Source organism: Nomascus leucogenys, chromosome 14, assembly GCF_006542625.1.
Source record: "Nomascus leucogenys isolate Asia chromosome 14, Asia_NLE_v1, whole genome shotgun sequence".
NCBI classification, from domain to species: domain Eukaryota; kingdom Metazoa; phylum Chordata; class Mammalia; order Primates; family Hylobatidae; genus Nomascus; species Nomascus leucogenys.
In genome coordinates, this window is record NC_044394.1 from 48,183,690 (window position 1) to 48,198,283 (window position 14,594).

The window sequence follows — 14,594 nt, forward strand, 5'->3', positions numbered from 1 at the left end:
GAATGGGCTTCATGTTATCCAAATAAACGTTCACTTTGAATGTCGCTTGCTGCACTGACTCTTCTAAGGCGAGTGCACATGTGTGCTTGGTTTCTGTGCTGTCTCATTCAAGGCACACTATTTTTCTCATAGTATTTATTGACATTCTAAGCTTTTTGGGTTTTGCTCCAAATACATTTTTCTTCTCTCTTCCTTGGTTTATTGACATAATTTGGTTAGCTCCAGTGATACACTTTGAAAGAAAAAAGATTGAGCTGTATCAGCAGTTTGCTTAGTGCAGCTTTGCTTTTTGGTGTATTAAAGCCTTAAAAATTTTGAAACAATAATATTATTGTTACTGGTGGAGGGCGTCCAGGTCCTTGGCATTTTGAAGAAAGAATTGGACAAAACTCACAAACAAAGCAAGGAAAAAAATGAAGCAACAAAAGCAGGGATTTATTGAAAATGAAAGTACCCTCCACAGGGTGTGAGCTGGCTGAGCATAGGGGCTCAAGAGCCCAGTTACAGAATTTTCTGGTGTTTAAACACCCTCTAGAGGTTTCTCATTGGCCACTTGATGTACACCCCATGCAAATGAAGTAGTGGCCTGCAGTCAGTCTGACTGGTTGTGGAAAGAAACCAGTCAGAAGCTGACATGAAGTTGCAAAGGTTACACCTTATGCAAACGTTTGATTGATTGTGGAAAGCAACCAGTGAGAAGTACTTTCAATTTTCCATCTGCCAGGCAAAAAAGGTGTGTGAGGGTGGGGTTTGCAAAGGGAGTACCTCTGGTTCTTCTGTTACTTAGGTTTGGAAAGTTGGGGTTTTCCTTTTGATTTAGTTCTAGGAAGTCACTGTGAATCGACCTTAGGTTCCCTGCCTCCAGACCCTACTCCCCCTCCTCATTATCAATTATCAACTGGAGATTTAAAAAGCTGTAATTGTTTTTGAAAGTTTTCAAAGGACTTTGGACTGCTCTCACCTAAATTACTAAAGCCTAGATAAATAGATAGGTGCATTGCCACAAGTTCTGATTTCATTTAATTTTGATGTTCGATACTTATTGGTAAGTAGATATCTGTATGAATCTTCATTTCTTATAATGGGTTTGATAAATAAATTATAATGGTGTCTGCAAATAAATTAGTTATATATGAATTATTATCAACTTTTAGGCCTCATATTTTAGGATAGTTCCTTACATCAATGCTTCTTCTGAGGAAAACAAAAAGTAGTTGTAGGCTGAGAGCAATTTTATCTTGTTTGTTGCTTCATTGTAAAGGCAAAAATAGATGTATCATCATGTAAAATTATTTATTCTGTGCTTGCTTTAGATTCCTATACGTACATTAATTCCTTGGAGGGATTTCTCCCAAAAGTTTTTTCTGTGTGTTTGTTTTTCCAGGACTGCTCTTTCCAGGTGATGGAAAGCTTTTCCAGTGTTTTGACTCTGACAATGTGAGCCGTTTAGGGGGTGCATTAGGTAGTGCGTTACATTTTACGTTTTTCTTATATTGCCCTTCAGGAGTTCGTGGTCATTCTTCTTTGACTATAAATAATATGAAGGCAGAGGACAGGAAGCAGACTCAGGTTCATAGCACCAGCTGAGTCAGGAGCCCTCTGAGCATTTGTGCAGAGGTGGCTCTGATGTGATGGTGGTGCCTGCCCCCTAGGGATCAAGTGAAATTGCCTCGAACCTTGATTCTGTGGCTTGGTGGTGTCTAAAGAACCTTTTGCCCAATTTCTGTGAACTTCTAGAGCAGGAGGCATACCCTTCTATTCCCGTCACCCTCTGGGATCCTGTGCCTGCCTGCATGGTGTCTGGTTTCCCCACGTTAGTCTGGAAGAAAATTCTATTCTAGACTATCTATTCTAAAATTCGATTCCTCTCCACACCATCCTCTGACAGTCTGTAGGTGTGATTTTAACAGATGCCACTGACTCTCTGGAGGGTGAGGAAGGACTGACATACATCCTCCCTGGTTCTTCCCTTCTATTTCCATTTGCCTTCTGAAGCTTCTCACCTTTTCAAGAGCAAAACATGCCATTGAGTCTTCTTGCCACCTGATGGCATATATCTTGCACTTGAGGTTTGCTGAGCTTCTTGTACCTGTTGGTTTACAGTTTTCATCAAATTTGGAAAAATGTCAGCCATTATTTCTTGATCACAGGTCTGTATGTCACCTACAGTTTGATTAACATAGAATGGACTCTCCTTTAACTAGTGCTAATTTTTTTTTTTTTTTTGAGATGGAGTCTCTCTCTGTTGCCCAGGCTGTAGTTCTGTGGCGTGATCTCTGCTCACTGCAACCTCCACCTCCCGGGTTGAAGCAATTGTCCTGCCTCAGCCTCCCGAGTAGCTGGGATTACAGGTACCCGCCATGATGCCCAGCTCATTTTGTATTTTTAGTAGAGAAAGAGTTTCATCATGTTGGCCAAGCTGGTCTCTGATCTTCAGTGATCCGCCTGCCTCAGCCTCCCAAAGTGCTGGGATCACAGGCGTGAGCCACCGCTTCCGGCAATCCAGGGTATATTCTTATTGTGGTGAATGCATGAGCACGAGCTGAGGCCCGCTATGTGCCACATTTAAGGCCCCTGCTCATGTCATATCCAATTGGCCAGAGCCAGTCACATGATCATGTCCTACAGCAGTGGGTGGGGAGGTCTACTCCACTCACCCGGAGGTGGGGAGGAAAGTGAATGTTTGATGAACAGTCGTGATTCCTTTTTTGGCTTGGAGACAGTGTTTGCAGGAAGGTGAATCAACTTTGGGATCAGACTTGGATTCAAATCTGAGTTTTGCCGCTAAATACTTGTGTGACCTTGGGCAAGTTACCTAATCTTTCTGAGCTATATTTCCTCATTTATAAAAATGGGAATAATAACATCTACTTGGTACAGTTTCTGGGAGAATTAAAGCATATGACACACATGAAAATGTCTAGCACAAAATTGACATTCCATTAATGGTAGTTTCCTTTTTTCTTCTTAGGATTCCAAGTGGGCTTTTATTGTAGATATTGGTTCTGGAAAGTGAAATAATCCAAAAGGATTTGGCAGCCTGTGTCACAAAGAGCATTTTTCTAATGGTCATGATAGTAACCAGTTTATTTGCAAGCATAATGATGGATGAATTGTAATTTGGAACAAGGGAGTGAATACTGTACTGTTAAACTTTGTTCTTATGGGAAATTAGTCCATTTGTCAAGGTGGATCCTAGGAGTAGGCCGCAGGGGCCTTTCTAGAGGAAATCAGGAGTGCCTGTCCTTCCTCTACCACAACTAGAATCTGACTCAGTGATAAGTAGGGTTATGCCATGGGGCCTGTTCTGGGCGTGAATTTCACCTACCTCTCTGTTGTCAGACTGAGCTCAGTAAGAAGTGTAAATGGTGCAATAATACTTATAAATTGGACATGGTAATTTTCAATTCTCAGAAGCTTTCATGGAGGCATGGATTGTCCCAGATGTGGGCTGGGCTTGATGCTGTTTTGGGGAAGGAACTTTAACTGCTGGTTAAAGCTCTCCAGGGACTGTGTCTTTAAGGCGGACAGTCCCAATCTTCTGAGCAGCTGCTTTTCAGGTTATGAAGGTCCTGTGGGCACAGGAGGAGGGAGTCTATTTAGTGGTTTGGGGACTCCTTCTCAGCAAGGAAAAAGACTTCTGATCTCTTGGGTTTGGAGAAGGCTTCATCTTTTATTTTGGTTCTCTTCCTGTATGTCCTTGAAAATTTAATTAAACTGAAATAGTAAGTATGGATTAGTAAAATTACATTAGAGTAAGCATCTTCCCTGAGGTCCTGGCATCAGGCTAAAAAAAGTAAACAATTTTGGCATCGATGCATCTAGCTCAGGATCTAGACTCAGCAGTGGGGCTAACAGTGGACTTTCCTGAGATAGTGTGATGTCAGGCTTCTCAGACTTGGAAATTCAAGGAGCCTGGTAGTGGGATGAGCACCCAGGCTGAAAGCCATGGTCAGAACTCTATGCTGTCACTTCAAGCCAGAGCTTTGTACTTTATACACAAGGGAGAAGAAGAGGCACATTGCAAACAGTTGGTGCATAGTTTCAACTTTAAGGTGGTTTCATGTATACAACCCAAAGTACCAACAACACAGAACCTTCTCACAGTTTGATAGACCAGGGTTGGACGACATGGCATACCTTTCACCCTTTCACTTCTAGGCCTACCCCACCCACGACAAGCATCACTAATCCATCCATCATTGCTCTCGTCTCTAGCCTGTACTCACCTGGCTTCATGTCCTCTCAGCTCAGCACTCTGGCCAGCCCCTGCTCATTGTTTAGAACTATCAAATAGCACTCGCTCTGCTCACCATCATATTTTGCTTATGGGACAAGAGAAAGGCTGCAATGAATGAATCAAAAGAATAAATATTAGGTATTAGCAAAAGGTAATGTTTTTCTGAGAGTATTTTTGTTTGTGTCCAGTACTCCTGGCAAATGTCCTTAGAATAGCTACTATACTCTACCAATATTATTCGTAAGTCCAAAAATATTGTAGCTGTAAAAATGTGGTTGATTGTACCTTCAGAAATTGTACTTTTTGTGTTGGTGGAGAAAAATGCATGAACTAAGACTAAATATTATGAAACTGAATTACATAAGGATACATTCAGGCTGCTATGCTTAAAGGAAAAAAATAACCAAGTCCTGTTCCTGTCAGACACCTGTGATCTCTAATTAGATATTTAGAGTGTATTGGCCCATCACTTAGGCTTGGCATCGCTTCTTTGTTTCTAATCTCCAATTTAATTTAGAAGCACTGATTGGTGCCTGTTTATGGCTTACTGGTGGCAGGAGATTCTTTCAGAAGTCTCCTTCCTTCTAGCTAAAATTCAGTTGAATTCAGCGGATGGAGTCGGAGCAGCTGTGCTTCCAAAATTGTTGCCACGTTGCGATTGATAAGGCTGAGAGACTTAAATTACCTTCAAAGTCCTGCCCCTTCTAACAATGGGCTGCCTTGGATTTCTTTTCTATTTTTTTAATCTCTTGAGACAGAGTCTCGCTCTGTCACCCAGGCTGGAGTGCAATGGCGCAATCTCGGCTCACTGCAACCTCTGCTTCCAGGGCTCAAGCAATTCTCCTGCCTCAGCTTCCCAAGTAGCTCGGATTACAGGCGCCTGTCACCACGCCCGGCTAATTTTTGTATTTTTAGTAGAGACAGGGTTTCACCATGTTGGCCAGGCTAGTCTCAAACTCCTGACCTCAAGTGATCCACCAGCCTCCCAAAGTGCTGGGATTACAGGTGTGAGTCACCGCGCCCAGCAGGATTTCTTTCTGCTGCTCTGACACAGCCCTCTGGTTAGTTAACAAGCATTTATTAAATATCTCCTGTGTGCTTTAGAAACTTACTAGGGTTGAGGAGGAGGAGATTCAAAAGGAATAAAAGACAAGGTTCCCAGTCGGCGGGGAGCCCCAGATTCTCAGAATGTCATTTTTGCTTCTGCCTTATGATTTAGGGGTTGTTCCTTCCTTCCATAACTGCAGGATCCCAATTAGCTTAAGAACTGTCCATCTGCACCTTGCCCTCTTCCCTTAGTGCACACGTTTATCTGAGGTGTTTGCAGATCTCGTTTTCCCAACTAAGGAGAGTAAGCCCCTAAGCCCAGGGAACCCCTCTGTTCCCACTCCCGTCTTCGGCTTATGTCTGGCGTACCTAGTTTTATTCTAGGCTCCTGGCTGCACTCTGTCTTGTTCAAAGTAGCCCTCTTGACACTGGGCAGGGGTGGGCTCAGCCCAGGTCTTTGGTCAGCCAGTGCAATCAGCTCCTTAGAATTGTGCTGAAATAATCAAGGGAATCCGGGCATCCTGCATCACCTAACACACAGGGCAGGGAGAAACCCTCAAAACTCTTAAACATGAAATTGAGTTGCCAGGGAAAAGAGCCGGTGTAGATTTCTGATTGCATTTGAATTTCTGATTTTAGGGTGATGGCTCTGATTCCAGGGTGACAGATCCGTTTCACATTTACTATTGCAAAGTTGGGTGCTGTGCTGGGCTCTGGGGATGCAATGATGAAAAAAGGAGGTCCCTCTCTTCAAGGGACCTGTGTTCTGGAATAGCCTATTTGGAAGTCTCGACCAGGTGTCAGGAAGGTACCAGGGAGAGTGGTTACAAAAACAGACGAACATGGTTCTGTCCTCAAGGAAGTCACTGTTTAATGAAGAAGACAAACTTGCAGATAGTGGAAGCCCAGCAAGAGCTCTCAGCCTTGATAACCTGGCGGGCCATCCCTGTGGGTGACGATCGATTCCAATGCAGGCAGATCACTGTGGAGCCAGCAGGTGTGTCACTGCTCATTGGAATGTCACCGGCGGCCCTGACCTTGGGGATACAGCTCACCCACCATCACCATCTGCATCAGAATTACAAACTGGGTGGTTTCAGACTTAGGAAGAAATAAGTCTATAAGCCCCTTGAGGGAAAACTAAAAGTGATCAACACACAACAGATGGGTTTGCTCACGTAGATCTTGTATCATGAGAATTTTCCAGGATACCCAAGGCCAGTGTTCCAGTGTGGCGGTGGGGGGCTCTGGAGACTAACAGTCCTGAAGCTGAATCCTGACCACACCACTTATTAGTTGTGTGGCCTTGGGCAAATTTCTCTGAGCCTCGGTGTGCTCATCTGTAAAACGGGGATGATGATCTGGACTCAGGCAATTGTTGTGAGTCAATGTGGTAATGTGTTTAAGTGCCCAGCACGGTGGCACATAGTAGATACCTAGTAAATTTTCATTTCCCCCTCTTTCTCCTCCATTTATCAACAGGAAGCAGCCATTATAACATATATCAAAATAAGTGACACTTAGAACCAGTAGAATGTTATGAAGATATGGATGAGAGGTGGCCTGGAATGGGTATTAGAAGATGGTGTGGGGGGTTCTCAGCACTGTGCAGGGGAAAGGGAGTGCTGCCTTCTTTTGTGAGCATTTCTGTAAGGCAGACATAGGGACATTCAGGCACGAGAATATTGCTCCTGGAAGTCATCCAACTTTTTTTTTCTCCAAGAATATTTTGGAGAGTGATCATTTATTTACATACCTGTCTCACATCTTAGACTAAAGCTTTGTGAACTTTTGTTGCAAAGAATCACTGGGACCCTTTAAGAATATAGCTCCCTGGGGTTCCACCCTCAGAATGAGTCTGGGGTGGGGCCTAGGAATCTGCACTGACAAGCATTTCAGGGGTGTCTGCCACAGGTTCTGGGGACCACACTCTGGGAAGACCGCACTGGAGTGAGGGCCTCCTCAGAGCTGGGATGGTTTCCTGTTCATTTTGTATTTCCAGTGTCCAGATGTAATCGGCATTGATGGGGTGTTGTTGAATAAATGAGTGGATAATGATTCTCCGAGTAGATTGTCCTACTGAGAAGGGGCTATTTTAAAGCATTGGCTTCCTAGTTCCTAAGTCAGTGTCTTCTGAGTTTGAAGAAGATAATTAGCCTCCTGGAACTTGCTCATTCCTGAATGACCTGGTAGAGCTGGGAGCAGACTCGTCTACGTGAGTGATATCCAGCCCCCAGTAGCCCATCCACACAACCGTCCTCACAAAGAGAGGGCTGTTGTTGAGGACAGAGGCTGAGCAGATGCTGGTGCGGGGTTGCTCCCCAGTGACAATAGTCCTAGCCCTGCTGTTTGTGGTTCAGAATTGGTTGATGGGAAATCAGGGAGCAGCCCTGCCACCATCTTTGTTATTTTTGTGCACTGTAGATCCCTTAGAAGAGAAAGAGGTTCAGGCCTTTTCTTGGATGGAAAAACTGAAAAAAAAAAAAAATCAATTTTTTTTGTAAATTTGCTCTAAAGGAAACTCATAAAGTTCTTCTGAATTTACATGTCAATAAAACATTTACCCCTGAGTTGATGCCTTATAAATGGTATCACTTATCCTAAGTAGAATAGATTTATTCAGCTAAACTTTGTTGATGAGCATCTTTGCATCTGTTGCTTAGATATTGTTTCTCTGTTTCCTTGCCTGGGTCTTCATGGTCTACTAGCTCAGTAGCATCCTGGAGCCTGGGGTCATTTTTCTTACCAAGTTTGGGGGAGCACCTACCCTTTACCATGGGGAGAATGGTGATAGTTTATTTTTGGGTTTTCTAAATGAATTTTGGACAATTAGACTGCATTACATTTGCATTTTATAGTGTGCCATTTAGAAGAGATGGAGAGGGCCCAGAGGATGGTGCCACATTCACATATTAGATGATAGCTCAAGTTGCCCGTTCTTCATATTGAAATTGCTTCTAAGATAGCATAATGGCTCTTGTGAAACATATCTATTCATTGCCCCAAGAAAACATTAGATGGTTATCCAGATGGTGAAATGACTCTATATTCACTCTAAATTAATGAATGGTTAATTTCCATAGGGTGAGACTGAGAGCAGCCCCACACTGTGCCTCTGTGGTTACGGCAGTGGGGACGGATCAAGCCAGCAGGTGTTTAATTACTTCTCGACAACAAAACATCTTAACATATAATGTAATAGAAATAACTGGGAATTTTTTTATTATGACAAAAACCACTGATTTTACTGCTTTCATTCCCTTTATGGATGCAATGTGGCCCTTTTACCAGATCCTCATGGTAATTTTAGGTCTCTGGGAATGTTTAGCACCTCACAGTGTATTATATTTTTTTAATGTTATATCGCTTTCTGAAAATAGAAGTATGTGCTACTTTTTCCTGAAAATACTGCCTTTTCATAGTTATATTCAGGTCTTTCAAATCTGCATGACTGAATAGGAGTTTGGGGGTCAGGCAGACTGCAAGCTCCCCACCTGGCAGGACCAGTTCTTCATCGGAGAGTCCTGGGGTTGGGCAGGGCTGCAAACAATGAGCCACAGTAGGACCAAGGGGAGGGTCTGGGACTCAAGGGTCCCCGAGGGTGGTTTTGTTTCTGGGCTGCCCTCTCCCAGGGCAACACTGAATTGTACCTTGGATCAGCACTGCACCTGTCTATCTTTCTAATTGCTTTTCTCCTCCTGTCCTGGAAATGATAGTACTTCAGATACTTGGGGGAAGTCTTGCTTACTGTGGCATGAACCTAGAAGGAAATGACTTCGTGTTTTAAGGGATGTTGTTGTCAGTGTCTGGAATACCTCAGGCATAGCCATGTGCTCAGATGATCTGAGTCTGTTGCACACCCCTCTGAAGAGTTTCTTGTAATCATGAGGAAAGAATGTATTAGGTGCTCCAGAACTGTTTCTATGTAATAAGGAAAAATAAAAAGGAAGGATAGAAATTCTTCCAGAAAATACTAGATAGAACCTGGGCTGAGTGCTGTGGAGGATACAAAGAAAGAAAAGACACTGTCCCTACGCTTAAGACGTTTACCATCCAGTGGGCAAAGTCAGCTGGTGCACACACACAGCAAGTGCCCAAGCACTGCAGGAGAGCCGCAGACCCCAGCCCACAACAGCTGGCAGGCCGGGGACATGTTGCCGAGTGCTGAGCTGTGTTGTAGGCAGCTGCCTACTAAAAATAAGCATTGGGTTCATGGAAGGCTGACTTAAATTAGACTGGACTCAAGGTTATGCACAGAATGATGTCACCATCACAGGCTCCTAGTTCTTTGTGTTCTTGGGAATTGGAGGCGGAGTGACAGGCAGCCAGGAACTGAAATGCACACATGGACAGGTTCACTAATGGTGTGGCCGAGCGTGTCCTGGCAGCAAGAGGATGGAGTCCAGTGGTGCCCTGGTTCATTCCACGGGACTGAGAAGGGGGAGTAGGAGGCAGCTCACCATTTCCTGGGGTGGTGGAGTCAAGACGATGTCTTCAGTGAGGGGTGGGACGGGGTGAGTGCAGCGGAGGGCTCAGTCCTCTGATAGAGAGGACAGGGCTGGGAGGACAGTGCTCTGACTGGATTCATGGTGCAGAGTGTTAGAGGAGTGTCATGGGAGCCTTGAACCCTGACCTCAATGCCAGCCCAGGGAGCTGGGCCCTGGTCACTGCATCCCCAGCACCAACAGGGCCCATCCACTGCAGAGGAGATGCTCAACACATACTTGCCAAATGACCGTATTAATGAACTGGACTCTAGCAACTGGGTTTTATCCTGTAGGTGAGATGTGGAAGATTGGACAGGGAAATGGCATTTGGCAGGAGGTACCCTGTGGACTTTTCTCCTTGACATCAAAACTTCCTGTCCTGAGTCTCATTTTATTTGTCAAACTAGCCAGTCTGAGAAGTCAATACCAGGTGCTAATGAAAAACAGCAGCGGACTGTGACATTGCTCTGAGGTATGTTAGCATTTTAACATGAGCCTGCAAATTGGTTTTTTTGTTTTGTTTTGTTTTGACTTTTTTGTTTGTTTTTGAGATGGAGTCTTGCTCTGTCACCCAGGCTGGAGTGCAATGGCTCTCTGCAACCTCTGCCTCCCAGGTTCAAGAGATTCTCCTGCCTCAGCCTCCTGAGTAGCTGGGATTACAGGCACCTGCCACCACACCCGGCTCATTTTCGTATTTTTAGTAGTGACGGGGCTTCACCATGTTAGCCAGGCTCTCGAACACCAGACCTCAGGTGATCCTCCTGCCTCGGCCTCCCAAAGTGCTGGGATTACAGATGTGAGCCACCGCGCCCGGCCTTCAAATTGTTACCAGGTGTCTGGGAGGGCAGCAGTCATGCAAGGCAGAGGATTGGGCAGGCATGCATTCTGGTTGGAGAATCCGCTAGGTCTCCTGAATGACTCCATGAGGAACCGTATCCAGCTTCTGTTGTCAGGCAGACCTTAGTTGGCTTCCACCTTGACAGTCAAGATACATACAGCTTTGGTTGTGTGCAGTGGCTCATGCCTGTAATCTCAGCACTTTGGGAGGCTGAGGCGGGTGGATCACCTGAGGTCAGGAGTTCAAGACCAGCCTGTCCAACAGGGTGAAACCCCATCTCTACTAAAAAAAAAAAATACAAAAATTAGCTAGGTGTGGTGGTGATCCCAGCTACTCGGGTTTTGTTTCTGGGCTGCCCTCTCCCAGGGCAACATTGAATTGTACCTTGGATCAGCACCGCACCTGTCTATCTTTCTAATTGCTTTTCTCCTCCTGTCCTGGAAATGATAGTACTTCAGATACTTGGGGGGAGTCTTGCTTACTGTGGCATGAACCTAGAAGGAAATGACTTCGTTTTTTAAGGGATGTTGTTGTCAGTGTCTGGAATACACTGAGGCTGAGGCACAAGAATCGCTTTAACCTGGGAGGCAGAGGTTGCAGTGAGCCTAGATTGTGCTACTGCACTCCAGCCTGGGCAACAGAGCAAGAATCCATTTAAAAAAAAAAAAGATACATAAAGATACATACAGCTTCGTGTTGTTTCATCTCCTCCCTGGTGTAGCCTGGAGAATTTCAAATTCACGGAGGTTTGAGCAGTGGGGTTTCCTGTGCCCCCATTGTCTTCCATCTCCAATGGGGCTCTGTCCCTCGGCTGTGGCTATCTGAGATCCCAGCTAAGTCCTTAAAAGTGACCTTGATAAAACTGGCAGTGCTTCCTCACTGTGTGAAGAATAACTTGAAATAAAACCTGTGCATTGTCATGATGCCTTTACTGCTCTGTAGCTTTCTTTTTCACTGTTTTTTTTCTTTTTTCTTTCCTTTTCTTTTGTTTTTAAGCAAAGCAAATCAGATGGACTTGTGTTGCTCCCTGATCCCCGACATAGCAGTCTGTAGCTGCTTCATCACAATCACTAGACTGGGGTAGTGATAATCCTAGATACTGCCTGCACAGGGAGCATGTCCCGGTCACTGCTGTCTCAGAGACACATTTCCCTGTCCCTGGATGACCAAGAGCTGACTGGGTTTCCTTGGAACTTTCTCCTTTGACCCTGCCCTGTGGTGTACTCCCTCTTAAGATATTATTGACAAGTCTAGAGGAAAGCCTTGACTCATTTGAAACTTTTAAGAGACTCCTGCTACTTAACACCTCCAGGCTGAAGCAAGCAGCTGGCAGTCCATCTTGATTTTACAGCGATCGGAGGGCCTGTGGGCTTAAGGTTTGCATTTGGCAGCAGCCTGTGTTATTTTTGGAGTTTCAACATGGAGTTCAGGGCACATCACATTTCATTTCCTGGGCTATTGATGGCTGCAGAGCCATGGTAGCTGTCCGTCTCTGTCAGGGCTTGTCGCTTGCCCCTTTAAGAACACAGCTATTAATACTCTCTCTAATACTCTCTCATTTGATTTGTCCCACTTCAAGAGGCTAGAACTTTGATGTCCCTTTTTTCTGCCCTACCCTTCTTGGCTATTTTAAAATTCAGAAACATCAACTCTGGTCTGCCCTAGTCTGCCTTGATGGCTTAGGATCAGTCCTTTGGCCCTAGGTGGATGAATCTCCTGGGGTGCCCCGTAGACTGGAGGGTGGTCTCTCATCATCTGTGGTTGTGGGATATTGGGCATCACTTAATTATCATGCAGACTCGGGAAGTGGGAGAGGAAGGGGCTTTTGGGTGCATTGGGCGACAGAACGTGTCTCAGCCGAGGGGCAGGGACTGCCAGTTGCCACCCGGATACACTCCCTTGCTCCTTAGGCTGTAGCCCTGATTTTACTTAGGGTTGCAGTGTACCCCGCCTAAAAGCATTTCTCAGTTTCCTTTGCTGCCAGATGGGGCTGCGTGATGCCATTCTGGCAGCGGCTAAGTGATGAAGCTGTGGGGTGGGCCTTCTGGGCAGGGGCGCCTGGAAGGAACTGACCCTGTTAGGGGGTGTGCTTCTGTGTCCTCCCAGCGGCCCTGCTGCTCAGGACGTGCTGCTTGGCACTAAGGACACCACGTTGAATCATAAGGTGGCTGAAGACAGAAGGATGTGCTGAGATGACCGAGGAGCAGGATAGAAAGAGTGTGGATCTGTTTTCAAGATTTTAAAAATTAACCTTTTTATTTTGAGCTAATTGTAGATTCACAGGCAGTGGTAATAAGTGATACAGGGAGATGCCCATCTATTATTTATTTATTTATTTATTTTGAGATGGAGTCTCACTCTGTCTCCTGGGCTGGAGTGCAGTGGTGCGATCTCAGCTCACTGCAACCTCTGCCTCCCCAGTTCAAGTGATTCTCCTGCCTCAGCCTCCTGAGTAGCTGGGATTACAGGTGCACGGCACCACACCCAGCTAATTTTTGTATTTTTAGTAGAGACAGGGTTTCACCATGTTGGCCAGCCTGGTCTCAAACTCTTGACCTCCAGTGATCTGCCCGCCTCGGCCTCCCAAAGTTTTACAGGATTACAGGCGTGAGCCACTGTGCCCGGCCTGCCCATCTATTCTTTACCCACTTTCCCCCATAGTAACATGGTACCACAGCATGGTCAGGACCTTGACTTTGATACAGTTAAGGTAGCAGGACAGGATCCCTCACCGTGCACCTCTGCATGGCACGCCACGGAGTGCACGTCCATTTCCCCCCGCCCCACCTGCCCCAACCTCTAGAAACTGCTCATCTGTTAGAACCTGGATCTCGATGAAGGCAGAGCCTCTATCCCAGCCCTAAACCACTCTCCTAGGCATGAACTTCGATTGATTCAAAGACATAAATATCTAAATTAATGATGCCATGTCATTTTAAAAAAATGTTACACAGTCAAACCTAACCCTTAACTGAGACAGAAGAGGTCCAGAAAAGGAGACCAGGCAATCATTATTATATTAGGAGAAATATTATATTTGCGGTTTCAAAGAAGCAGGACACCTCGGCTACATGGCAAAAGGATTAGGGGTTGTTGCTTTCACCAACATGCCATTGCATTTCCCTTCCTTGCAGCGGTGACCCTGGCTTGCATGAGGTGCTTTTGAATGTTTTTATTGCTATCTTATTTGGGTATTATCAATAATTCATTTTAAATATTCTGGCTGCTACAGACATTTACTTTAGAAGGATTTATTGCATCCTAAAGTCTGCATTTATGATTTCTTGAGATGATATCACTTCCTTGGGGATTTCAGTTCTGATTCTCAGAAAGAGATTAGTGGGGGAAGCAGAATTTGATGTTCAGAAATGTTCCAGAAACTTGGCTGCAATGCGTCAGGCCTGCTAGGCGGGCTGCCACATTCCCGGGCCTGTCTCAGCTGGCCGCTCATGCTGTGTCTCCCCTTTTAGGAGCTGGAGTCAGAGAGGACGTGTTTCTCGTTTGGCAAGAGATGGAGGAAGCCTGCAGCACGCTGGCCCAGATCCAGAGGCTGGTGGCCGAGCCTCCCAAGCCCAACGTGGCCACCGTGGACTGTGGTTGGTGCTATTTCTGGTCACTGGTGTAAAAGATTCATAAATGTTACTAGCTGGGGAGCAGGGGCTGCTTCCATGTTCCCGACCAGGGGAACTCCAGAGCCCAGCTGCGAGGAGCTGCTGAGGAGAGCAGCCAGAGCTGTGTGGGGTGAGGGGTGGGGAGGGGGTTGTACACACACATGCATGGACACGTGTGTGTGTGTGTGCCCATGCGCTCACATGTGTGCATACGTGGAGATTGTCAGTACCCAGAGCTGGACAGTAAAGTGGTAAAAACAGATTCTTGGGCCAGGCGCAGTGGCTTACACCTGTTACCCCAGCACTTTGGGAGGCCGAGGCGGGTGGATCACGAGGTCAGGAGATCAAGACCATCCTGGCCAACATGGTGA

General features: G+C 45.6%; 1 protein-coding gene across 2 annotated transcripts in view; it reads left to right on the plus strand.

Moving 5' to 3' along the window:
• Positions 1–14,594, plus strand: part of VWA3B (von Willebrand factor A domain containing 3B) — a 225,647-nt gene that overhangs the window by 62,500 nt on the left and 148,553 nt on the right. Inside the window, exons 1-2 of one of the 2 annotated variants that reach the window (XM_030827865.1) lie at positions 587–733; positions 14,083–14,208. In XM_030827865.1, coding sequence (XP_030683725.1) covers positions 14,124–14,208 — 85 coding nt within the window. In that variant the 5' untranslated portion in view covers positions 587–733; positions 14,083–14,123. Of the gene's footprint in view, positions 1–586; positions 734–14,082; positions 14,209–14,594 lie in introns of those variants that run through there. The other variant, XM_030827864.1, reaches the window with a different exon arrangement.